Raw genomic sequence first — 25,957 nt, forward strand, 5'->3', positions numbered from 1 at the left:
GCTTAAAAATTAATCTCAAGTGATAAAACCAATAGTCACCTGAGTGAATCCAGAGGTACTTTTTTCGTGTTACCTGAGCATGTCTTTGCTAAGAGAATTGTTTGGAGTGTATCCCGGTTGCCTAAAATGTGGCATTCTTAAGTGTTTAGTGTATGTTTTAGCCAGAATTTTAACATGCTGTTAAACCATTTAAAAACAAATGTCATGTAAGGAATTAGTTGTAAAGAAAAAGTACAGAAAATTATCAAGATGATTGTACTCCTTTTCTTTGCAGACAGGATGGAATCTCTGACTCCTTCACTGGACTCAGTAGATAAGAAATTGAAGATAACTCATGTAGAATGTCATCCTGAGTGCTTGGTTATAGTGTTCCAGGCTCAATGCAACGTAGGATGTGAGCTTGACTATTTCATACTACAAAATGAAATACAGCGTGTGTTCAAAGTAAAAGATGATGTCTGTGTTGGTGGATCTTGCTTGGTGGAAGACACAGAAGGAGAATGGCACAGAGGAAGAGTTCTAAGAAAAAATGGGAATATCTTTGAGGCTTTTCTTATAGACACTGGACACGTTTTGGCTGTTGAGGAAACGCATCTTGCTGCTGCTTGTGATAAATTGTTTCAGCTGCCTCCAAAGGTGGTTTTGGGTGTTTTTGCAAGCATACTTCCTCTTGGAGAAAAATGGGATCCAAAAGCCATTAACTATTTTTCATCTCTGGTGGGATTACAGATCACAGGTCATGTAAAAGCTGTTACACCATATCAACTGTTTATTCTAGAAGTGCCTAAGATTATTACTGATGTTCTTGAACTGCAGCTAGGTAAATTTATTGATGGAGATTCATTTTGTCTTGTTGTAGAAACTTTAAGAGCGTTGCCCCAAGGAATGCTTTGTAAGAGAATGCCACAACTGTTGAAACAGAAGTATCCATTCAGGGAGTTACTTACCTTAAATAACTCTGAGAAACCAACAGATTTTTGTAATGTTCCAGATCAACTCTTTCCACGTCTACCTGTTGGCAGTAAAGAAAATGTAAAAATAACTGGTGCGGTAAGCCCAAGTAAATTTTATTGTCAGATACAGAAATGTCAGAAAGAGCTGGAATGTTTGACAGAAGCTATGTGTTTGTACTATGAAGCTCTTGTTGGAGAAAATACCACATCTTGTGATAGTTTAGGACTGCTCTGTGCTGCCAAGAGGCAAAACGGACAGTGGCATAGAGGAGTGATAAAACAACTTCTCTCTGACCATGTGGAGGTCTGGTTTATGGATTTGGGCATTATTGAAGCTGTGCCTCCTAGTTGTATTCAGAAACTGAAAGCTGATTTCATGCTATTACCAATGATTTCATTTCCATGTACGCTGTCTTGTTTTGGTAGTCAGGATGAAACAGTAATAAAACTTCAGCTCAAGGAACTTACACAAGCTTTAATAGGACAAACCCCTGTGTGTGTCCATGTTGATTTATACAATAACTCTGAACGCTTATACTATATAACACTGCAGAAAGAAAATCTTGGAAGTAAAACTGAGCATCCAGAAAACCAGAAAGAGACAGCTGAACCATGTGTCTCACTTTCAGAAACAAAAAACAGAAGTATTGCACAAAACCCCAAACCAAGTCCTGAGAAAAACAATTCATCTAAGAATTGCTCTGGAAACAAAGATAAGAAAACCTGCTTATCTGAATGGGATATTTCTTTCTCCAACTACTGCAAGAGAGAAGAGATGCAAATGAACTCTTTTTATGGAGCTTTTGTAGTATATGTCGTAAATCCATCTGACTTTTGGATTCAAACATGTAGATACCAGAATGAGTTTCAGACCTTGATGAAAAACATTGCTTGCACGTACAGTCACTGTAGAGATGATGAGATGGTCCTTAAAAATCCAGAACCGGGGTTGCTGTGCTGTGCCCTGTATAGCAAGGATGGGTGTTACTACCGGGCTATTGTTGCAAAAGTGTTTCGTGTTAGCATTATGGTTTACTTCTTGGATTTTGGAAATACAGATACTGTACCTTGTCACAATGTGAAAACGTTGCTTCCCGAGTTTTCTGCTTTGCCAGCTTTAGCTATGTGTTGTTCCCTTGCTTGCACGTTTCCTGTTGATGGTGTGTGGGTTAAAAAAGAAACTGATTTCTTTAAAAATGTGGTGTTAAACAAACCACTACTGCTTCATGTCGTTGGAAAGCAAAACAACAAGTACATTGTGAATGTGCAGTGTCATACTGGTTTCCTGCAAGGGAATGTTGCCACGTGTATGATTCAAGCTGGTTATGCTGAATACCGGCTAAAGCCACCAGATCCTCTTCGAAGGACAGCAAAAAAGTGGCACAATGGGAATCACCTCAAATGTAAAAAAGAAAAAAACAATGTAGAGAAAACCAGTAATACTTGCAAAAATAAGGTAACTGGAAATGGAGACATACTTGAGAAGGAAAAATCATTAAATAATGTGTCGCCAGTGCCTAGAGAATCTGTTGTGCCATCCCATTTAGGAGAAGATGCTATCTCTGAAATGCATAATTCAGTATGTGAGAAAAAACTAGTTTATAAAGAGCTTGTGTTTAAACCAGGAGCTGTTTATGAAGTGGTGTGTTCTTGCATTTTTTCCCCAGCAGATTTTTCATGTCAGCTGCAAAGTAAACTGCCAGAGCTAAATAACTTAATGAGTCAAATTCAGACTTACTATAAAGATCATACCAATCCCTACAAAACTGGACAGGTTGCCTGTGTTGTTAAGTGTCCCAGAGATGGAAAATGGTACAGAGCAGCTGTTGTGCAGCAGGTATCCACAAATGAAGTTGATGTGGTATTTGTAGATTATGGTTATCGGGAGAGAGTTTCACTTAAAGATGTTCAGGGTGTTCTTCCAGATTTCCTAACTCTAGAGAGTCAAGCATTTCGATGTGGACTTAAAAATGTAGTCTTCCAGACTGACTCACTTAATTGGTCTGAAGAAGTGCACAGACAATTTGAAGACTTCATTTCTTCTTCTAGAGGACCACTGACTTGCACCATTTATGCTCTTGTTCTTGTGAGCCCCAACTGTTTATGCAATGTGGTTGATCTACGTACTCCCCTTACTAGTGTAGAGGAATTCCTCAGAGAATGTGGTCTCACCCAGTCTGAATGTGTTGGACTGAGAAACCTTTCATCTTTAGGTTCTCTGTACAGTTTTTGCTATTCATCTTTTAATATAAGGACTGGAAGTGAGGAGGAGGTTTATATAACTCACATAAATAGTCCTTCAAAATTTTATTGTCAGCTGAATCGGAACACTGAAACTCTTGAGGCATTGATGAGGAAGGTTAGTGACGTAAGTAAAATGTCAAGTAATGCAAATTATCATAGTAATACACGACTATGTATAGCCAGACATGTGGAAGATGGTCTCTTTTATAGAGCCTTGGCTTTTCCTGTGGAATCGGCATCCTTTCTGTGGGTTGATTATGTAGATTTTGGAAGTAGGCGTATGGTGGAGAAAGACCAGTTGATGCCTATTCCAGATTCTGCCACTGACCTACTATTCACACCCATGCAAGCTATTAAATTCTATCTGTCAGATCTTAAGGAGGCAGAATTTCCAGCAAGAATTACTACATGGTTTGTGAACACATTCCTTGGTAAACTGCTGAAGGCTGTTATTTTATCCAGAGAATCAGATGGGAAGATTGTTGTGGAGTTGTATGATGGACAGCTCAAAGTAAGTCAGAAAATTAAAGAAAAGGTATTGGAAGAGTTGGCACAGAAAAGCCTTATGGAACAATTTAGAAGTAATGAAGGAGAGATATGTCACAGGGAAGATGACCAAGAAATTAATAAAGTAAGTGTTAAAGATCCTGAAATACTTAAATTGAAAACTGAAGTGAAATGCCAAGTCTATGATGAGTATTACCAGGCAGATACTGGTGAGAATTTTGGAGAGGAAGAGCAAACTGCATGTAGCTCATCAAAGCTATGTGGTGGATTCTCAAAACAGCAAACTTTACAGGACAGCAAAAGTACTTTCAGTGCTCTTCCAGAGAATGGAGAGGAACCTTGGATTGGACAACCTGCTTCTCACTCACTCTCTTATTCTGCTTTACATTCAAAGAAAGTAATTGTAAGTGCTGTCTCTGAATCTCAGAATGAAAGACCAAATTGTACAGGTCAACAGGAAAGAAGTAATAATAATATACCTAGATTAATCAGTCTTCCTCAGCGTGATATCCAGGTGAATACCGAAGTAGCGGGTTATATTTCTCATGTGAATAGTCCATCAAGTTTCTATGTTCACTTTGCAGAGGATGAAGACTTAATAATAAAACTAGCAGATGATTTAAATGAAAGCTTGGAGAATAGAGGTCGGGAAAATCGCTTAAATGAGCTCATGGTAGGGGATCTCATTGTTGCAGAGCACGATGCTGATTGTTTTTACTATAGAGCAGTTATTAAAACTCTGAAATCAGGAAACTCCTATGAGGTAGAATTTATTGACTATGGTAATGCTGCAGTTGTAAGTTCATCAAAAATCTGCAGGATTCCAGAAAAGTTCTTAACTCTGCCAAGGTTTAGTATTCATTGTTTCCTTAGCAGTGTAAAAAGTGTTCCTGGTGAAAGCTGGACTAAAGAAAGTGCTGCTTATTTTGCAAGAATGGTACGTGACAAGCCAGTAGCTTGCAAGTTCTTACAGCAACATGGAAAAAAATGGGAAATAGATGTCATTTGTGATGGAGAGTCTTTGTCTAACAGCCTTTTGCGTAAAATAGGCAGCACAAAGTGCAAAGGCACATGGGTAAATGCTTTGGAAAATAAGCCTAAGCAAAATGGTACTCCTCGAAAGTCTAAGAATAGTTTAGGTGGCCAAAATAAAACCAAGGCTGCTGGGATGAAAAATATTTCTGTAAAATCTTTAAATCTCGTTCATCAAGTTCTAAGTTCTGGACAAGTAGAAGCAGCAGAAGTAGTTAACATTTCAAAGAGTGGAGAGTTTTATGTACAGTTACTTAAAAATGTTCAAATACTACATGAGATAAATGTAATGCTTGACAAAGAAGCACAAAGAAGTGATTTGCTTAGAGTGGATGACATTGAACAGGGACTGGAATGCATTACACAATCTGGAAAGAACTTAAAATGGTATCGATCAAAAGTGATAAAGAAATTTGTCAGGGAAAAGTTAATGCTAGTTTTTTTCATGGATTATGGCATGTGTGAGATGGTGTCCTTAACTAATGCAAAGATGCTCAGTGACAAGATTAAAAGTATTCCTAAACAGGCTGTTTTTTGTAGGTGGATTTGTTTTAAAAACATGAAGAAAATTCACTTAGACCATTTAGTAAATGCACTCCTAGATTGTGAAATAAGGATATTGTTTTTGAGATATTTGAAATCATCTGATATCTGGGAGGTAGATATTCTAGTAGGACAAGTTACGCTTCAGGAGTATTTGAACCAGCTCTTAAGTCATTGTTGGACAATTGTTGGACCAGAAGAATGTAGTAATACAAACTGTAAGGAGTTTGATATGTCATTCAGGGTAAATTTAGTCATGTGGATGCTGCTGCGTAGTGGCAGAACATACCCTGGGTGTGCAACTGCAGTTACTGATCCTTCAAACTTCAGTGTCCAGTTTGAGATCTTCTTTGATTGCATGCAAAACTTGTCCTTGCTGCTCTCTCACCTTCCTGACAACTTGCCAGCTCTGCCAGAAGAGCTCGTGACACCTGGTGCTAGCTGCTTGATTGAATTTGGGCAGGAAGCTGAGTGGTACAGGGCAGAAATTAGTGAAGTAACAAGTCAGTCTGTTGTTCTTACATTTATTGATTATGGCTTTCTGAGGACCATCCCTTATTCTGATATCCATAAACTTAAAGTTGTTCCAGAAAGTCTCTCGTACTTCCCACGCTTGGCACACTCTTGCTCTTTGCACGACACAGTTCCTGGCAAGGGGGAACACTGGAGTGAGGAAGCTATACTTCTGTTTCAGAAGCTTCTTTATAAGCCAGGTCTGGTATTTCATTTTATCCACTATGGCTCTGAAATGAAGTTAGAGGTGGATGTTTTGTGTGAGGATAGCAGTCTGTCTGATGCCTTAATTGCTGCAGGCCACGCAGTCCGCTCTCGCAGTCGGTGCTGTCCCATTCCAGTTGACAGCTTCTAATCAGAAGAAAGAATTGCAAGTGAAGTGGCCAGACTCTAGTTACTATGCTTCTCTTCGTGAACAAGAATATAATTATGATGAAAATTCTGATTTTGCTGACAGAAGTCAGGCAAAGAAGAGAAACAAAAAAGCTTTTTGAAGCACTGCATTAGCTATAAAAAAGTTTCAAAGAAGGGAATGTGGTAAAGTGACTGCTGGAATACCATTAACAAAGGATCTGAGTTTACAACACTGAAAGAAAACCTACAAAAGATGGACAGTACTGTGAGGATGTTGGAATTTTTTCAGCATTATGATGACAAGAAGAGTAAAGTTGGCATAACACAGAGTAAATCTGCTACCAGAAACACTGGCTGAGACTTGTGATGCTGATGTTCTGCAGTCTGGAAAGACTATGTGTGAAGCTGCTGTCAAATAATTAGTTGAATAATTGGTAGGCTGCAGTTAGAAAAACACTACTTCAAAGCAAAATAAGCCAAACCACCTTTTTGTTGAAATGCTGTCAAAGTTTTTGTATGTATATATATAATCTTTATTTGCAATAACATCTGGTTTACAGTGGTGGTGTCTCCATGTTTTGGATTTTCAGAAAACGAAGATGCCAAACATATTCTTTTCTTTGTTTCTGATTCCAGAGTTTCCATGTGAGAAAAGTTTTAGTGTTTACTACGAGTAAGCCAAAAATCTGGATTACCATTTCTGAGAGAGACATACATTAAGTTGTTTTCAATTAGTTTTTGATGTACAGATGCTATTGCCCCTTAAGATTCTCTTGGTATCTAAGTTGCATCATTTTGGGATTTTTCAGTCTGCTAAGTGTGTGTGTTCCACTGATACTTCTCCATCTTCCTCCACATCTGCCAGAATGAAGAGAGGGAGTTCTCCAGGTGCTTAGTCAGTACACTGTAAAGTAAAAATATTGTTTGTATCTTAAAGGGAAACATTCTGAACTTTTTTTTTTTCCTCCTTTGTGGGAGGAGGAAATTTCAGAACTGAAAAGTGATGGTAATACTGTGTATCTTGGAAGGGTGCTTTTTTCAGTATCTAGTCTGAAATTGTCATCAATTTTTCTGATTTACTCATTTATTTATTATTTTTATCCTCACCTCCTTCCTCAGTTGTTTGGACAGAGATAAAGTATGAAGAGTCCTGAAGCACTGAGTGGTTTGCTTTGTATGCTCTGTCATTGTTTGAATTTCAGTGAGGAAATGAATACACCCCTAATGATATACAACATATCTGATCCATCTCTAGAAGAAAACAAGATTTAACAACGCACGTCCCCTTTTCTCCCTGCCTCCTCCATCCTCCATATCACAGTTTAATTAATGTGAAAACCTGAAAGCTTTATCTGGAAAAGATTTTTTTTTTCTCAGTAAGAGAGACATGTTTGGGAAAAGTCAAATAAGAGGTGAGACAATTGCAGCTGATCATTACAAGGCTCACTCTGCTGATGAATTACTCTTAAAGCATATAATATTTTCATTGTACAAATGAAAAATACTTGTTACTAACAATTCAGAAAATGTGTAAGATAAAAGCTCTCAAATAATATTTAAAATATCAGTAGTGTTATGTTAATATAGTAATTAGGAAAAAGGGGTGGGAGTAGTAACCATTTGTATTTAATTATTTTCTTTATATTGCAATGTTTTTTTCTTATTTCAGAATTTCAGGTTTTTCCTGCTTAAAATTGTAAGCTTACCTGGTGCATTCTTTGTCAATAGTTGGACATACTGCTGGCTGTTAGTATAAAACACGAAGGTTGTATTGTGTAACATTACTCATGTTGAGTGATGACTTTATACTTGCTGTGCTGGTTCATTGTAGTGCCACGTAGAGGCACTGACACTTACGTGTTAATTAGCACCAGTTCTAACTTCTGGCTGACTTTCAGTTGGAAAAGTAGGATATTGGGCATCTGTTCTTTTTAAAAATCATTTGGATACCCTAAATGAAGACATGTTGTGTACAGTAATATGCAACTTGCATGTTTTAAATAGATTTTTTTTTTTGCTAATGTATATTGTGCTTTAACTTGTATGTAGCTGTGGAATATTACTTCTCTAATGTTACAAAATGGAGCCTAGAAATGATGTATGAATAAGAAAAAAATAAACAGCTGTGTGTACTATTTTTATGTTCCACAAATTGCAAGTGTTAGATTTATTTGCAAGAATGTGTGTTGTATTTTCAACTTGTAATGAGTCTAGCTTGTGATAGTAATTCCTTTACTGAAGGTCTGATACTCAAAATGCTTCAAGTAGCAATCAGATAATTGAAAGTATTTCAGGATTATACTGCATCTGTAAATACAAAGAATGTCTTGTTGCCACTGCTGATGCAGATTCTCAGAAGTGCATTACAAGGATGTATTACAATTGTTAGATGAAGTTGCTGGGAGGTCTGGCTGTGTTTTGTTGTTTTGGTTTTTTTTTTCCCAATCTTCTTTCTCGGGAGTGTACCTCTGCTGTTAAAACATTTTTCATGTAAGAAAAGGGAGTCTCAGAACCTAGTTGGAAGAAGTTTTCAGTTATATAGAATGTAATAATTTAGGTGTATTTTCCTAGTTTTAGGTTGTCTTAAAGCAAGCATAATGCTGAGCAAATGCAGTACTTTGTGTAGTAGTAATTTTTTTTGCTAAAATTTAATTTGAAAGTATTGTTTCTTTCATTTTCTTGGTATTTTTGTATTTATTTAAACTGTATGATTGACTGTGATTGTTTTTAATCCACAAAAGTGGTAGTGAACCAGTTTCACTTTTTTTGAAATTCAAAATGTTCATGTATATATGTTCATGTATACTGTCTTTTTGTCATCAATAAAATAAAAGTAATACTAAAAATAATAAAATGCTTATCCCCTCTGTGTAACTTGCCCTGCCTAAGACATTCTCAAGTTTTCTGAGACCTTTGCTGTTGGTGAATGCATTGGAAAATATCTGAAGCTACATCAGTATGTGTTCTGTGGAACTTCCAGGAAGAAGTACCTCCTGCTGAATTTGCTGAACATTTTTGGCTGATCTAGGAGTAACTTTGCACTACCTCTGCAGGAAATGTGGTCAGACTTGAGCCACCAGAAATGGTGGGTCTGAGAGCTGGAGATTAGGTCACTGAGGATTCATGTAGGAAGAGAGGCAAAGAAGGAAAAGGCTGTGTGGGGGTAGGAAATGGGTGTTCAGCTTTGAAAGGGCTGATGAGTTTATTGAGTGTTTGTGTGGGTCAGGCACCATAGAACTGTAAGCTTGCAGGCAGAAACTGAGGCTTCAGTGCTAAACTAGTGTGTTAAGGTTAGTTTTCAGTAAAAAGTTAGGAAATAAAAGTGGGAGTGTAGTGTTTGAAGAAGAGCTCCTACAAACTAACAAATTATCATCTGTTTCATAAAGGCAGATTCAGGGATGGAAAAGACCTTCCCCCTTTGACAGTGCTTTTAATTACCTGTAAAGCCTGCAGAGGACTGTGTGTGTGTGTGCTTGAGGGTGTTGTGTTAGCTGCAGGCCAAGGTCAGGGGACAAGTTTCACTCTTCCATGGACAGATGCACTTCCTGCCCTTGTGTCTTTGCTACCTTTGTGCTCTATCTTTGCCCACACTCCTCCCAAATAAACAGCCCATCCCAAATGTAATGGATGCATCCGAGTTCCACAGACAGCACAAATAGCCAAGGGCTAATCTGAGCCCTAGTGCTGGTTAAGGATGGACTCAAACCAGGTTTGGAAGAAGCTAACTGCTGTCATTGCTATTGACAATGAGTCAATTATCTCACTCCAGAAGTAGGGGAAAGCCCCAGGACCTGTTGAGGCTGTGTGCGGGGTCTCCTCGAGTAGGAATGCTTCTCATAGTTACTCCTTGAGGCTGCGAGCACTAAGTGAACAGCCTGTTAAACTAAAGAATCTTGGCTGTGTGATACAAAGAGTTGGTTGTGCACACACAATCCTTCAGACATAAACCATTGACCAAGGTTGAGATTAAGGATGGATCCAGCTACTGCCAAACTCCTTTCTGAGAGAGAGTTGGAGAGCAGGGGGGGTCCTTTCATAGGCTCATGATTCAACAGGAGGGTCTCTTGTCAGTTTTGTGCAGTAAATAATCAAGTGTATCTTCCCATCAGATTTTGTTAAACCTCTCTTAAGTTATTAAATGTTTTTTATCAGTAAACATTTTGCTGCTTCTTTCGTACAAGTGACGTGCATCACTCTATTTGTGATAAGGAAGCAATGGACTATTTCCTCATGAAGTTTTCACATTATGCAAAGTAAGAACCAGCTGATATCCCTTAAGGACAGCAGACAGCAATCTAGAGGGTGAGGCTGGTGAAACAGGTCTGTAGAAACACAATTAAATGTAACAGGAACAAATGGCTATAAATTAAAGTGAAATATCCAGGCTGGAAAGCATGATCTTTTCAGAATGAGGACAGTCAAGTGTTGCAGCAGTTTGCCCAGAGAGATAGGACAGCCTCCATCCTTTGTACGTAACATCACCCAACTGGATAAATTTCTGAGAAACCTGGTCTGATCACATAGCTGGCCCAGTTCAGAGTAGGAGGCTAACTCGAGGTGCCTCTTCACTTGAATTTCTCTGTTTCTGCTGCAGCTATTCTTTGTACCTCAGGACCATCCAAAGTCTTGCTTTGACTGCTCAAAAGGGATCGGGGAGCTTCTTTCCTGGCAGATTGTGTTGTCTCCCATTTAGAGACAACTCCTGTGTAGACACTGCAGAGTGTATATGCTACATGGAGGTACAAGAGGAGGGCTGAAAAGACTTCTTCCTCAGAAAGCCAAGGAGTTGTCTCCTGATCCCTTCTGAGTAGTCCTGGTGAATAGGGATTCCCAAAAAAACCCAGCTCTGATAATGTAAAAAGCTTTACTGGCTGATTTGAGAGTGGGAATAGCAGAGACTGGGAAAGCCACTCCAGTTACAGCTGGGAATGCTTTTTACCATCCATTGTAAGCTGGGCAGCAGTAAACACTTAGTATGAGAGAAGTTTGTGATATCACCTTGACTGCTGTCCTGACTGCCCTGGGAGGTGTGTGTACATTGGCAGTGTCCTTAAAGGCATACAGGAATGTGCTCCTGCCTGTGTGTAGGAGACAGATTGTTCTGATGGATTCTGGAAGCTGCTCTGGCACCTGCTGGCACTGTGCACTTAGGGGTTGCACCTGGTGAACCAGCAGAGACCACCCTGGCCTTAAATGTCCTGTGAGTGAAGATCTCTGCTTATGTTCTGAGTAAAAGTGAAACCTGGAGTGGGGCATCCAGCTCTCCACTCTTCAGCACAGGAAAGATACAGGCCAGTAGGAGCAGGTCCAGAGGAGGCCATGAAGATGCTCAGAGGGCACTAACACCTCTCCAGACAGACTAAGAGAGCTGGGGTTCAGTGTGGATAAGGAAAGGCAAAATGGGAACTTTCTAGCAGCGTTCCAGTACGTAAAGAATAAAAATAATGGAGCTGGGGAGAAGCATTTTAGCAGGGCCTGTTGCAATAGGGCAAGTTTTAAACTAAAAGAAGGTAGACTTAGAGTAGATGCAAAAAAAAGGGTTGCATAAGGGTGGTGAAACACTGGCACAGTTTGCTCAGAGAGGTGGTAGATGCCCCATCCCTGGAAACATTTGAGAGCAGTTTAGACGTGGCTCTGAGCAACCTAAACTAGTTGGAGATGTTCCTGCAGGGGGATCAGACTAGATGAGCCTTAAGGGTCTCATGATGACTAGGCAGAGTAGGAGAAAAAGGTTGGAGATGCTATTTTAGGGGACACCTGATAAAAGAAACTGGTGGCAAATTCCTATTATCTGCAGAGAAATAGATGCTGTATTTGCTGGCTGGTTATTCAAAAGCACCTAAAATGCACATTTCCATTAATGCTCACTAAATTTCTCAGTTATTTACACACAGTTTAAAATCTTGTCTTCTTTTTATTTCTCTTCAAGAATCAATTTTTCCATCATAATAAACATTGTAAAACAAAATAATGGAAATATTTAGGCAGCTATGAGCTGACTTTAGGGACAGCTATCTTGATTCCTGCAGTTTTAATAAGAAAGTTTCTAGGGCTACTGTGTCTGGAGCTGCATAATGAAGGAATTAAAACGGTGATTGCAGTATAATGTTTAGTGAGCAGTAAACATTAGGAATCCTACTGGGTGACCCTGAAATATAATTAGGCCTAGTTCTGTGAAATTATTTTCCTGCGAATATAAAGAAATGGAATAAAAGTGGGGTTTAAATGGGTTTAATATTCTTTTTATTTTTTGTACTTTAAAGGAATACCAAGGTGTTAAGAGGGAAAACACTATTTGATAGACTTTGATTAATTCTTTAGTGTTTAATCACCTTGATTTCATAGGAGTTTGAACTTAACGCTTAGTATATGATCAAGCCCTTTAATTATGTTCATTTTCTTTTAAACCATGGAGCCATTGATCTCTAATCTGACATTCCATATAACATGGAATTTCACTTACTTTTGCATTAAGCCAGTATTCCCCCTTCTGTCTCCAAGGGTTCAAGCCTTCATCTCTCATTTCCCACCTTCAAACTAAAAGCTTGGTACTCACCCCCTTGGAGCTGTTTGACTGTACTAGAAAGTATTAAAGAGCTGTGATATGTCTTTCTAGCCACAGGAGTCAAGCCTCCTAACTAGAAAATTTCTTGAGCAGGGGAAAAACCTATGCTTCAGTTTTTCCTCAAAGGAATTCTTAAGCATTTTTATATGAAAAACTCGTTGATGAAACAACTCTGGGAGCAGATATTAGGAGTTTCATAATCCTGTCATGTTCACTGCATTTTCCATCCTTTATTTCCTGTATTTAGTCTTGAATCCTTTTCAGCAAAGCAGGAGACCTTCAGCAAGAGAGAGCAAATGGCTGATAGCTCTTGGATTAAACCACACACCTGAAAGAAATTAAAAACAAAAGTAAGAAAAGGGAAATACCAACTTTGGTCTGAAGTAGAGAATTAACTTTGCATTTTCTTCACTTGGATTGACTGTACCAGCCTACTTCATGGTAGAATATATTCTCATTTTCTGTTTTATAGGATAAAGAGGAGTAGAGTATGAAGCAAATTAAGCTTTGCTTTTATGAGGATCTACAGGGCTGTGAATGAGAGGGTGGAAGAACCTCCCTGCAGCATAAGTTGGCTAAAGAAGGGTGGCCTCTCAGGTGCCTCTAGGCAGTGTTTCTGTTTGGCTGATTGAAGCATTAATCTCTTCGGACTCACCCAAAACATCTGCCCTGTGCCATGGGCTGTGGAATCTGCTCTGATAGCCAGATGGAGGAATGAAACTTAGCAGGCCTTATTTTGTGCCTAATGAGATGGAATGCCTTAAAAAAGTTTATGGCACCAGATCCAGCAAAGGGCTTGTAGAGTATCTAACATTTGGGTTTTGTGTCCCAGCCACAGAATCCTTTTGGGAATGTGAAGGCTTCCTGTACTCTGTATGGGGGACAGTCTGATCTCTCAATGTGGAATTTAAAACAGTCTGCTTATTGGTCATAGAAAAACATGAGGATGAGAATGTATTTTAAGTTTTACACCCTTCCAGAACAAGGTGCTTTGTGTGGAATGTCTGTGCAGTCGTTGCACATCTGAAAATAGCTCATGCAACACAATGAACAGTTGTTCATAAAACACATCCAGCAGTTAAGAAGATAATGCTCATTTTTCATACGGTGTGTGCTCTTTACATCACTTCCTCAGCTGTTGAGAGTTCCAAGTACAAGTCCCTACTAAACCCATAAATCCATACTAAACCCGGGGAAAGCACCTACAGACTAACATTTTGAAAAAGGACAGTTTCCCTTCTTTCTGAAGCTGTGCAGCAGTGCAGCAAGGCATTTGAAATTCCTTGTGCAAAAGAGGAAAGGGTGTGATTTGGTAGCCTAGCTGCTAGGGTGCAGAATTAGAGATATTAAGGTATGTGCTCTAAATGCTTGCTTCTCTGACCTATTCATTACTTTGCCTACAGTAGAGCAGTTTCAAGGGGAGTGAATGAAAATGTTACTTGTGCCTTTGTGGCTTGGTGATGGAAGGCATGTTTTTGGACACTGTCAAGCTGAAAACATCCTTTGTTTTCTAGGTGAATGATTTAACTGTTAAACTGCTGATTAGTGTTTGCTACCCTCCTCTCTGTCAACTCTTAAAAATAAAAAAATAGATTAGGAGCACTAGCCCGTGTTTTGTGCAAAGTGGTGTCTCAGAGAAGCCTTTTCATAACCAGGGAGCCCTGAGGGGCAGAAAGAACATCTGCTTTTTGGTGCCTGCCCCTAAAGGATGTCAGGTGAAAAAAGCCCGTGGTTGGATTCCAGCTGGGTGTATGTGGGAGCACTGAGCTGGTGAGACTGAAGTAGTTCAGGGCATGCTTGGGAGTATAGTTCCTGGTGCCTTCGGAATTGCAAAATCAGATAGGGAGGCGACTTGTAATTTCAGGTGCCTGTAGGTGCAGCAGCTGTTGAACAAGTTGTTTTGAGTTTGAACCTGGACAATACAATTCTGCTTAATGCTTGCTATAAGGTTTCATTATATTTAGTCCATGCAACATAATGCATACAGTTATTTTTTTCAGAAATGTTTTAGTGTATTTTAAAAATAAAACTTACTGGTGATGGGATTTCTTTCCACCAAAAATTGATACTTTATCATATCTGAGGATGGATTAGGAAGATTGAGCTAGGGACCATTTTTGAGCAAAGTGGACACACACAGGGCCAAGGGAGGGGACACTTGCAGTGTATGAAAAGCAGAAATCCTTTTGGTTTCATAAAAACACCATAAAAACAGTTCAAGCTGGGAACTGGCTTGCTGGAAAGGAGCTTTGCAGCAAAAAGGGAGGTGTATCCAAAATCAGATGTTTGTGCTTCTGATGGATGATGGATTGACTTGTGCTGTGTGGTGAGGACATCTACACATAGACTGGGCTGGGTTTAATCACTCTTCATCTACCTAAACTGAAGATACAGAGAAAACAACCAGAATTTTCTCAGAGGTGTGCAGTAGAACAATAGAACCAACTCGGAGCAAGGAAAATTTCAGACATGCAAGAAAAACAAATATTCCCAATGAGACCAGATAAGCACTGATGCAGTTGGCCTGCAGATATTTCTTGGAGATACAAACACTTGACTGAACGTGGTCCTGGACAGCCTGTTGTCCAGGCTTGGTTACTCTTTGATAACTACTATTTTCTTGGATTAGGCACAGTGTCTTGTACACAGACCTGAACTACTTTTAGGTGATTCAGTTTGGGAACAGATGGTTTCTCTGTGGTAACTAAGCTTGGTCCCATTTGGGCAACTGGATTATTACCAGACTTTATATTGTATTCAGCCAGCTGCTTCACATTCAGGGATGGTGATACAGCACACAGGTAGCACAGACATACCCAGTTGCCTTCCATGCCACTGTCCAGATACAAACATCCTTTACCAGAACTCTCAATAACAGGATACCATCATTATGTGTTTGAACAATGTCAGACAATGTGCTGCAGTACCAAAAAGCCCTTTTCCTAACTTGTTTCTTTCAAATTTACACATCTTCTGGTGTAATGGCTTTTTCCCAGCATGTGCCTTCTATAGATCTATATGATTAAGAAAGTAAATAAAGCTGAGCTAGGAAGGGTTTATTAATGAACAACTGTTCCATCCAGACAGTAAGAATTTATACTGAGTTTCTTTTTCCCTTCTCTGCTATTCTTACACTCCAAGTATTTTTCAACAAGGAGGTTTTCAGTTTAAGGGAATGGACACTCACCTAATGTATGTCCTTGATACTAATAACCCTAATTTTTGAGTAGGTCATGTTTGTAGGATACCTTACAACATTATTATATTTTATATATATCTATAAACAATGAAATCTTTTTAGTCAGTTTTCACTTTGTAACCTTTCAAGAGAATTAAATTAGTTTGAAAAAGAAAACCTTGTTGAAGTTAGTAAGCTTATTAATGATGGTAAGGGTTAGATTTTTGCAAAGAAAAATTACTGTTTACTGTATTTCAAAAAGGTTTTACTGTATGAAGAATAATATGATATATATAACTGGAAGTAATGGGAGGAAATTAAAAATAATTTAAACTTCCTGAAAACGAGTTCTATTAGACTGTAGAATAAGTTCCCAGGGGAAGCCGTAGAAGGCTCATTATATGGCTTATTTAAAACTAGATTAGATGAAATGCCTGAAGGGAGCAAGCTTGGGCTGTTTCCTGTAAGGCTCAAGGAGATTACCTCAGAGGTATTTTTTCCTTCTGAAATATTTTATTCTGTGATGTGGTCTTGGTAAGTCTTTTAGATTTGTGTATGGGAATGTTTTGTGGGTACTCCTCTTTCTACAATGCTTCTGTGTGATTTTAAAATTTAACTTTTCTTTTCCTGTTCTAGCAGTTTATAGTCTTTGTACTGATACATATCACACCGATGGTGAGTAAAAACAATTTTTTAAAAATACAATATCAGGAATAACTTGACAAAGATAGAATTGTATGGATACTTCCTTAATTTTTCTTTTAGAGTTAGAAATTTGCTGTTAAGGTGGTTGTCTTTATAACCTTGACTCTGCATATCCATGAGTGATCTGAAAGTTGTTGTGATCATGGTGCTGTCTCCTGTCCACAGGGATGCAAGCCCTGGTGTTTGTTTTGTGTGCTGGGGGTAACCTCAGGCCATCGCCAGGGCTGTGCCACAGTTCCCATGGGTACATGAGGGAGGTTACTGTGAAGCTGCTCTGTAAAAGCCCAGATATATCTGTTTCATCATTCTCTGTGTCAGTGACGGTGTAGCTATTCCATTCCGAGTGGGATAGCCCCAGAGTGAAAGGATGTGGAAGAATGGCTGCATAGGCATTACTGAGTGTCTGTCTGGTTTTCTCACCTGCTCTTCTGGTAAGAGCAGGACTGTACAGTTTCAAAGATGTTCTCTGTCCAGTTCTTCAGTATTTATTTTTTTTAAATTCCTAACTTACCCTCCATTATAAACTCATAAGTCATTTATGATTGGGACTTTCTTTATTTGTAGTTTTACTTACACAAAAAGAGGTAGTTTCTTCTACAGTGCATTAGAAAAGATTTTGTACTAAACAAAAGGATTTGCTGGTCTTTATAGTATTCTATTTGATTTTTTTTTTGGCAAGTACTCAATCAGGGTGGACACTCTCAAAATAACTAAAGAACCAGTGGCCTATAAATTTACAATTCTACTGTGTGGATCCGCAGTGTCTGCTCCAACAAGTTATGATTTGATAGCTGATGCCAAAGGGAGTGTAGACATTCATTTAATTTTGGATCATTAGATCCAAAGCTGTCCTGGTGGTTATGGCACGCTATTATTTTTGTCCCTGTCAAAACCAATGAACAGTTGTACCAGTGATTGGCTTAGCTGACCAGAGATGCTCAAAACAGAAGATTAATGATGAAGAGCTGGACCATGCACAGAATGTTTCAAGGGGAAATTAAGTTTTAGTTTGAAATATATTCATGTAGAATTTGCATTAATTTTACAATATAATTGCAATACTTTCATGAAGAAAAAACACCTGAAGTTTATAGTACATCTAAACAATTCATAGATTATCTTTTTTTTTTTTACTTGGAATGATGTCATCGCCTTCAGTCATGATGCATGGCACATGCACAAACAGGTTTCCTTAAAATTGTGATTAAATCTCACCACTTCCAGTGATACTGCTAGATTAACTTTCTGATTATATTGGGTTTGCGTGGCAAGGTTTTGGTAGTGGGTGGACTACAAGGGTGGCTTCTGTGAGAAGAGTCCAGAAATTCCCCCATGCCCAGCAGAGCCAATGTCAGCCAGCTCCAAAAAGAACTTGCTGGCCAAGGCTGGGCCAGTCAGGGATTGTGGCAGTGCCTCTGACAGAGTTAAGGGGAAAAAGTTATTGCACAGGAGAGAGGAGTGAGAATATGTGGGAGTGGCAACCCTGCAGACCCCAAGGTCAGGGCAGGAGGAACAGGAGGTGCTGCAGGTGCTGGAGCAGAGATTCCTCTGCATCTCTGGTGCAGTTCTGGTGCAGCTGTGCCCCTGCAGCCCAGGGAGGCACAGAGGAGAGCAGAGACCCACCTGCAGCCCAGGGAGGCACACAGGGGAGCAGAGATCCACCTGCAGCCAGGGAGGAGCACACAGGGGAGCAGAGATCCACCTGCAGCCCAGGGAGGCACACAGGGGAGCAGAGATCCACCTGCAGCCAGGGAGGAGCACACAGGGGAGCAGAGATCCACCTGCAGCCAGGGAGGAGCACACAGGGGAGCAGAGATCCACCTGCAGCCCAAGGAGGCACACAGGGGAGCAGAGATCCACTGGCAGCCAGGGAGGCACACAGGGGAGCAGAGATCCACCTGCAGCCAGGGAGGAGCACACAGGGGAGCAGAGATCCACCTGCAGCCCGTAGAGGATCCCACAGAAGAGCAGGGGCATGCCCAAAGGAGGCTGAGACCCTGTGCTGGAGCAGGCTTCTGGCAGGACCTGTGACTGTGGGGAACCCTTGCTGGAACAGCCTGTCCCTCAAGGACTGCATCCAATTGGAGGGACAGACCCATGCTGGAACAGCTTGTGCAGAATGCAGTCCATGGGAAGGACTCATGCTGGAGAAGTCCATAAAGGCTCTGTCCTGTGCAAGGGACCCCAGACTGGAGCAGGGGAGGACTGTGAGGAGTCCTCCCCGTGAGGAGAAGGAGCAGCAGAGACAACGTGTGATGAAAAGACCCCAGCCCCCATTCCCCATCCTCCTGGGTGGAGTAGAGGGAAAGTGTTTAAAGGCTTGATTTGATTTCTGATTATCCTTCTCTGATTTGATTTGTAATAAATTTTCCCAAGTCAAGTCTTTTTGCCTGTGATGGTCACTGCTGGGGGATCTCTCCCTGCCCTTGTCCCAGCCCATGAGTCTCGTTATAATTTCTCTCCCCAGCCCAGAACACAGAGGATCTTTGGTGGGAGCAAGGCACCCCACCAGAGTCAACCCACCACACTGAGCTTTATTTGAGCAACTCTCCTTCTTCTAATTACTGGTTTCTTTTATTTTTTTCTTTTAGCTCAGAGGTTGTCTCATTCCTTGTATCAAAATTCGCTATAAATTTTTTGGTTTCTGACAGGAGATACTTGCAGAGTTTTTCAGTTTAAATTTCCTCACTACCCTGCTAAACCCTTCTCCACATTTTATCTAGCTACTTGGACTACTTTGGTGCTGTATGTATTAAAACTGTGTGATCATAACATGCCACTGGCAAAAATGGGGTGTAAATCTGTGCAAAATTACAAACCTGGAGGTACAGACAAATAGTGTTGTATACTCACTGTATTAGGGATATTGTTTCTACAACCTGTTTTTGCCTAGTATTTAATGGTAACAACCACATTTGAAGCAATGGCTTGAATGAGTAGGAAAGAGATTAAAATACGTTGACCAGGCAGCAAAATGTTTCTATTTCATTAAGATACATCTGGCCACCAGGTGGAGACTTTGCTTTAACTTTTCCTAAACCAAAGCTGCAAAAGAAGATATCAGCCTAAGAAGCCATTTGCACAAAAATAAAATAATCCCATTTATTTTCCAGGTCTTCTTGTAGATAATTCTTGCAATGCAAAGTTTCCCAAGCTGATCTGAGGAGGCTAAGCCTTAATTCTTTGAAAAGAAGAGAGAAACATAAAGTATAAGATTTAGCAATATATTGCTGAATTGTTCTATGAAATAATGGAATTTACTTAAGTTAAATATGTTCTATCTGCTTGATTCTTCTTTTTAAGTGGCAGGGAATTGACCAATCTCAAATTATTGTCATTAAAAATGACCTAGTTATAAAAACTCTTTGGCCTTTAGAATTTGCAGCAGGTTTAAATAACATTTATCTTTGTGTAGCGTAGTTAATAGCAAAGACATAATTGCATGCTTTTCTGTAAGTGGAAGTCCCTAAATGCAAATAATAATAGACAGTGTCATCTATAACAATCTGAAATTTTATGGAGGAAATTGGTTTTCCAGGCTAGCTTTTTATTAATATGGAGGAGAGTAATATTAAATTGGAGCTCCACTATATTTCTTTACATTTTTATACAATGAAGAGGCTTCAGAAAGAGGTGAGGACCCCTTGCCCTCTAACTAATCAGTCTGCAGAGTTTCAGTAATAGGCCAGGAACATAAAGCATTTTTTCCTTTCTGATTACCAATAATAACATTTTTCAGCTCCAGACTAGTTGGAATAGGGGGATGTGTGAGTAAATCTGGGGGCTGAGTTGTAAGTGAATAAAGGAAATAAAAGGCTAATAACATGAATCAGATGATTTGGTGCAGGAGTGTGTGCAGAAAAGAAAGAAAAGATGAGTTGATCTTGGATAGGTAAAAAAATCCATATAGATGGGGTTTTAAAGGTTTAAAAGGGTGCACATGGCAGTACTGAGTGACAGAGCAATGAAAGCTGCAGTCAGGTGAGGAATGAGGCTGGTGGCAAGTAGAGAGGTCTCAGGGATTCCAGCACTATTCTGCTACTCTTCACTTGGTGTGTTTAGTTTATTCCCTGGTTTTTATCCTGAAGACTTTTGGGCAAAAGAAGAGATGCCAATCCTGTTGCTGTTTTTGACATATTCCATCAGCAGATACATCTTAAAAATTCTGATTTGAAAGAAAGAACAAGTGGAATTAAAGCCTAGGCCAGGGCTGGTGGCTTTGGGCCTGGGGATAAACATAATATTTGTCTGAAACAGTGAGAGGGAGTCATGGAATGGAAAAGAGATGCTCTGGTAGAAAAAAATGGTTACTAATTTTAAAAAAAGGAAAATAATGTTTAAATAAATAAATAAATAAATACTAGAAAAACCATTTTAAAGATCCCAAAGGACTTTTAGCATTAGGCATGGGAGTTGGACAGTTCAGGAATTTTCTAAAGGTTTTGATTTGCTCTAGATTTGATATGAAACCTACAGGTACTTAAAAAGCTGTGAGGGTACCCAGTGAGTTCTGCTGAGGTTACTGCTGCATCTAAATGTGCTTCTAGGCCACACTCATCCCTTGTGTGCTGTGGAAAAGATTCAATGTGCCTTAGGCAAGCTGTTCTGGATGGGCTTTTAGTTTTCAGCACAGAACTATTTTTTTCTCCTATTATCCACATCTATCTTCTGTTTTTTTCTCTTGAGATAGAGAACAAATTTTGGAGAGGTGTTTCGTCTTAATTTGAAGTCATCACATTAATTCATTCATCATGGCTAATTGACCATTTGTCATTAGAAATGTGGAACTTTAGTTTTACTATGAATTTGCCTTTTTTATCTTCCAGACATTGGTGGTGATAGGTGCTCCTCAGTTTGGCTTTCTAGGGAGTTCATTATGAATCATTAGAAAAATTATTCACAAAGACTAAAAAAAAGGAGCCCCATAATTAATGATAAAAGTGTACTTTAGTGCTGTGTGTACATGAGGGATGTGTGGCACTCTGAGGGCAGGCTCTCCTGGTGCGGATCATTTGTTCCATATGGACACATAGCTCCTTGTGGTTGGAAGGAGGAGAATCTACACTCAAAGTAAGGTCTGGAAACTGCCTGATGTCCCTCATTTGTAGACAGGCAGTTCATTGGGTGCCACTGTTAAAATGAAAGATAAAGTAGGGGAAAGCTTGTGTTCACATCTGTAAGGTTCATCCTCATTAGATCTTCTATGATGGTGCAATCCACAGTTCTTCAAGGTAAGATTTTTATTGTATTACTGAGATTTGATTTATAAAGGAGGATTGTTACATAACCTGCAGGTTTAAATGTATCTCTTAATATTTTCCTTTCTTTTTGAATTTATAACATTTTTTTCTATGTATTTCGGAGCAAAAGACTTTCGTCAGGTTCTTTAAAGGGCAGTGAGGTTGGTAGAGCCTATTTAGTGATTGGCCATTATGCATAAGCCAATGAATAGCATTAATTGCAGCAAAATATTAAGCCCCTTATTGAGATTTTTTTAATACAGCTTTGAGATTTGTTGAAATAAATCAGACTAGCATAGACTGTCATGGACATTATTTGCATTTGATCAATTCATGTGCTGGCCTAAGCTGCTGAACTATTCAGGCTGAAGGTTTTCACTATTGTCCTTGTTCCTGTAGATATCACAGAGTAGAAGATTAAGAGCATTATAACTTTAATATAAAACTCAGAAGTAATATAATAGGAAAAGATAGTCTACATACAACAAAAGGAAAATTTGCACGGGCTTACTTTTATCCAAACATTTGACCTCCAGCTTAGATGGCTTAAAAAGGAGGAAGAAAAACTTGTACCCATTTGTCCTGGTGCAGTAATCTGAAAGTTAACACATTGTGAAATATTTCTCCCTAACTCTGAACTGGATGTGCTTTTTTTTTTTAAATTAAAATCTGCATTTCTCATTTCAACCCCATGATGGCCAGCCTGCTATCCTGTTGGAAAGTGATAATGTTCTGCATTTATTCAGCATTCCTCATTGAAATATCTGAAAACCTGCTTTTCTGATGTATCAGTTGTTTCATTGTTCAGATCTTCCACTGGCTCTTTCTGTAAGCAGCACTGAGTTTGAACTGTCTTCAGAGCACTTGACAGCTTGGTCTGGTTGTATCTTGGATTCTGTGTTCTGTCAAGTCCCCTTGACCTGGCTTTTTAAACCTCCCTGAGGTTCAAACATTCGCTTTGCTGGTAACATCCTCACAGTGGTTTATGATTTTATCACACCATCCTTCAGCAGGAGAACATTTAGAATTTCAGTTTTTGACATTTATACTAGATCTGAGTTTATAGCTTATATATATATATGTATAATATTATCTATATGAGCTCAATATAAAGTAAACTAAAGGAATTCTTAAATCTGAATCCCTCTAAAAGTCTCAAAGCACAGACATATGCCATTTCAAGTTGATAGAATTTAGCCTTATCTGGTTGTGATGAATTTCTCAGTGCTGAATACAGGATTGATGGTTGTGGAAATCACTTTTGGCTGGGCAGATCTTGGCACTGGAAGGTTAGAGGCACCTAAGGAAAAAGGGGGATTGAAGGCATCATTTTTTTGGGCATTTATTGTCTTCAGTATTGTTAAAGAAAAGTTTCAGTTCCAAAAGGATGGTTTACAATTTTATGTAAATTCTTATATTCAAATAATGGTACTGCTTGATTCACGAAGGATTGAATTAAGTGAAGAAAGTTCTGCAGGAGTCTAGCAAAAAGTACTCAAGTGGCAACTTTCCAGTCATCCTCCCTACCCACAAAATTGGATCTGCGGGGATTTGAATGTGCTCACCTCATTTCAATCTCTGTTTATTTGAATCAATTATGTGTTTTATATTTCTTTTTCTGACAAAACAGTCAAACAGAATGGGAATGACATATTTAAGGCTGGTTATAGTAGCGTTTAAGGTGGTATTAAAAAAAATGAGTTGGTCAGGCTACTAAATCATTCTAATAAAGAACAGCATTGCTTATTTTTATTTTATAGTCTCCTGAACAATAACAACTAGCTTCTCCACTATTTTCATTTTTAGTGAAAGGAAATGTTCTGGAGAATAAGATGGGAAAAACATCAGATGTATTGAAAAAATTATGCTAATATTCAAAACAATGATTTGCATGTCACTGCTATATAAAAAATGCTTCCTTCTTTTTCTGATTTTTTTTTTTAAGATACAAAACATCTATCAAGTAAACAGGAAAGGAAAACTGTCTCTTTTTCTGAGTGGTTTAATTTCCAGTGTTTCTTCAGCTTCCCCTCAAGGGTCAGACTCAATAAACAGCTGTGCACTATGTGTGAACAAAATCAATGTTGCAGAACTGCATAGCACACCAACAGAAAAGGGTTTTAATTCTTTTCTTTTTGAGTGTAACTGGGACACTTATGAGTTTAACTTTTCTCATTCCAGTATTTACTCTTGGTGCTTGCACCAAGGAAGAATTCAAAACAAGAAACAGCTGGAGCCTTTTCTTTACACTTCACCTGCTATTCACATCAATAACCCTTCAAAACACAAATGTGCTGGCAAGTCACACACAATTTTCACTGCACCCACTTTTATGTGGAGAACAAAAGTAGTTTCATCATCTCACTCAGGATAATAAGTATTAGAAATCTGCATGACACCATTTTCAGGGAAAACTTATTTCCTGTACTGCAGGACAAAACCTGACTAACACATAAAGGATATTCTGATTTATATTTAAAAAAAGATACATATATATTCTTCAATTGTATGCATTTTTTTTTTCTTCTTGGATCATGAAGAACAAGATACCCCTTTTAACAGGTAGGAAACACAAACAACAGCATTTATGTATGCAGAGAGTATATTGTTTATGAGTCTCTTCTTCCTCAGTAGCTGTAAAACATCTGAAGAGAGGTGCTTGACTGCACCACCTTTGTCTGACATGGTCTGCAGTGAACAATCATTCAGGAGAACTTGGGTCTGTGGCAAGTTTTACTAGCAGATGCAATAAAAATATTGGCTGTATAGCAGTCCATATAGGCTCCAGCATTGCTTCCCAGGTAGTTGCCTGAGGAGGCCTTGCTGATGGGGGCAAAGGCACAGAGCTGGATGGGCAATGGAATGTTACAAATCCTCACAGATTTACACTGGGAGACTTCAGAGTTTCAGAGGAGATTTCACGTTTCATTTTGTGCCAGGCTAGCCTGCAAACATGGACTGAATGAGTCTTCCTAGGTTATCAAATTAATCTTCCAGCTGTTATAAGTCATCCAGAGAAATGGGAACAATTTTGCACTGATCTTGCTGATGTACTCACAATGGCACAAGAAAACTTTTCTTCCTGTTCCAATAGGATCTAATATAACTGAAAGCAAGATTGTTTTTAAAGTCCTTGGAAGCTTTGCAGGGTTTTTCTGCAAGTAAAACAATAGTATTTTCTTTATGCACAAATCCAAGTATTCCACATGGAATAAGGTTTTCTCAATTACTTGTCTCAGAAATGCAAACTGGGATACTGGTGGTTTCATTTTTCGTGGTTGGGATTTGTAAATAGAACATTCATGCTTTCATACATATAATGATGTGTGGTATAATATTACTTGTCATACACACGTGAGGTGAGTCATTCTGGCATAAGATAATTTTGAAAACTGAGCTGCAAGACAGAGTTTCAACTTCCAGTAGAGATCTTGATTTGGGTGTGGTGGAGGGTACAAAGGGGACAGAACCACAGCATCACCATTCAGGTGTTGATTAAATAAATGTGTTCATATAGGAAAATACTTGTTGCCTGTCCATGTCAGAAAACTCTCATGAGATGGAATCTCAGGAATGCCTGCATTTCTCTTAGGGTGACATACTTTGAGAAATACAGAACTTAATTGGCAACTGAGCAAACCACAGGCTGTTTCTTTTGGTTCACATTAAAAAAATAAATAACCAGACACAGATATATTAATAGGCAAATAGGAACTTTGCTAATATCCATAATGGTCCATTCAGTGCAAGTAAGTGTCATCTTTTTTACAGTACTGTGTTTCTGTATTAACTTATGCAGCTTGATATATGAAAATGCAAAGTGGGAAATGGGCTAAGCCAGCTATGATGACTTTCACCTCCCTGAAACAGGCATGTTCAAAAGCTATCTGTATGTTATCTTATGTGTAAGCTTCAGCCAGGGGAGACAAATAAACAAATCTAGGGAAGTGCTTCATCTCATGGAAGAGGTGTCCTGGGAGGTGCTTTAACCTTCTTGCTTTTTGTGTATTGACTAAAGAGGTAGCTTAGAGACAGAAAACCTCCTTGGATGCTGCAGTTAGGGTGACTATGTCCTATCTCTAGCATACAGAGTTGGGCAGGACCATTAGTCAGCTGTGCCCTG

The 25,957-nt window shown here is 39.0% G+C and overlaps 1 protein-coding gene across 1 annotated transcript; it reads left to right on the forward strand.

Moving 5' to 3' along the window:
• The first annotated feature begins 267 nt into the window (after positions 1–267).
• On the forward strand, positions 268–7,606 carry TDRD15 (tudor domain containing 15). Its single transcript, XM_033053809.2, is given in 2 exon segments — positions 268–6,132; positions 6,134–7,606. Coding segments are annotated over 2 exon segments (6,006 nt in total). The 5' UTR covers positions 268–279; the 3' UTR covers positions 6,287–7,606.
• Positions 7,607–25,957: the final 18,351 nt, after the last annotated feature.

This window comes from Catharus ustulatus, chromosome 3, assembly GCF_009819885.2.
Source record: "Catharus ustulatus isolate bCatUst1 chromosome 3, bCatUst1.pri.v2, whole genome shotgun sequence".
Taxonomy (NCBI): Eukaryota; Metazoa; Chordata; class Aves; order Passeriformes; family Turdidae; genus Catharus; species Catharus ustulatus.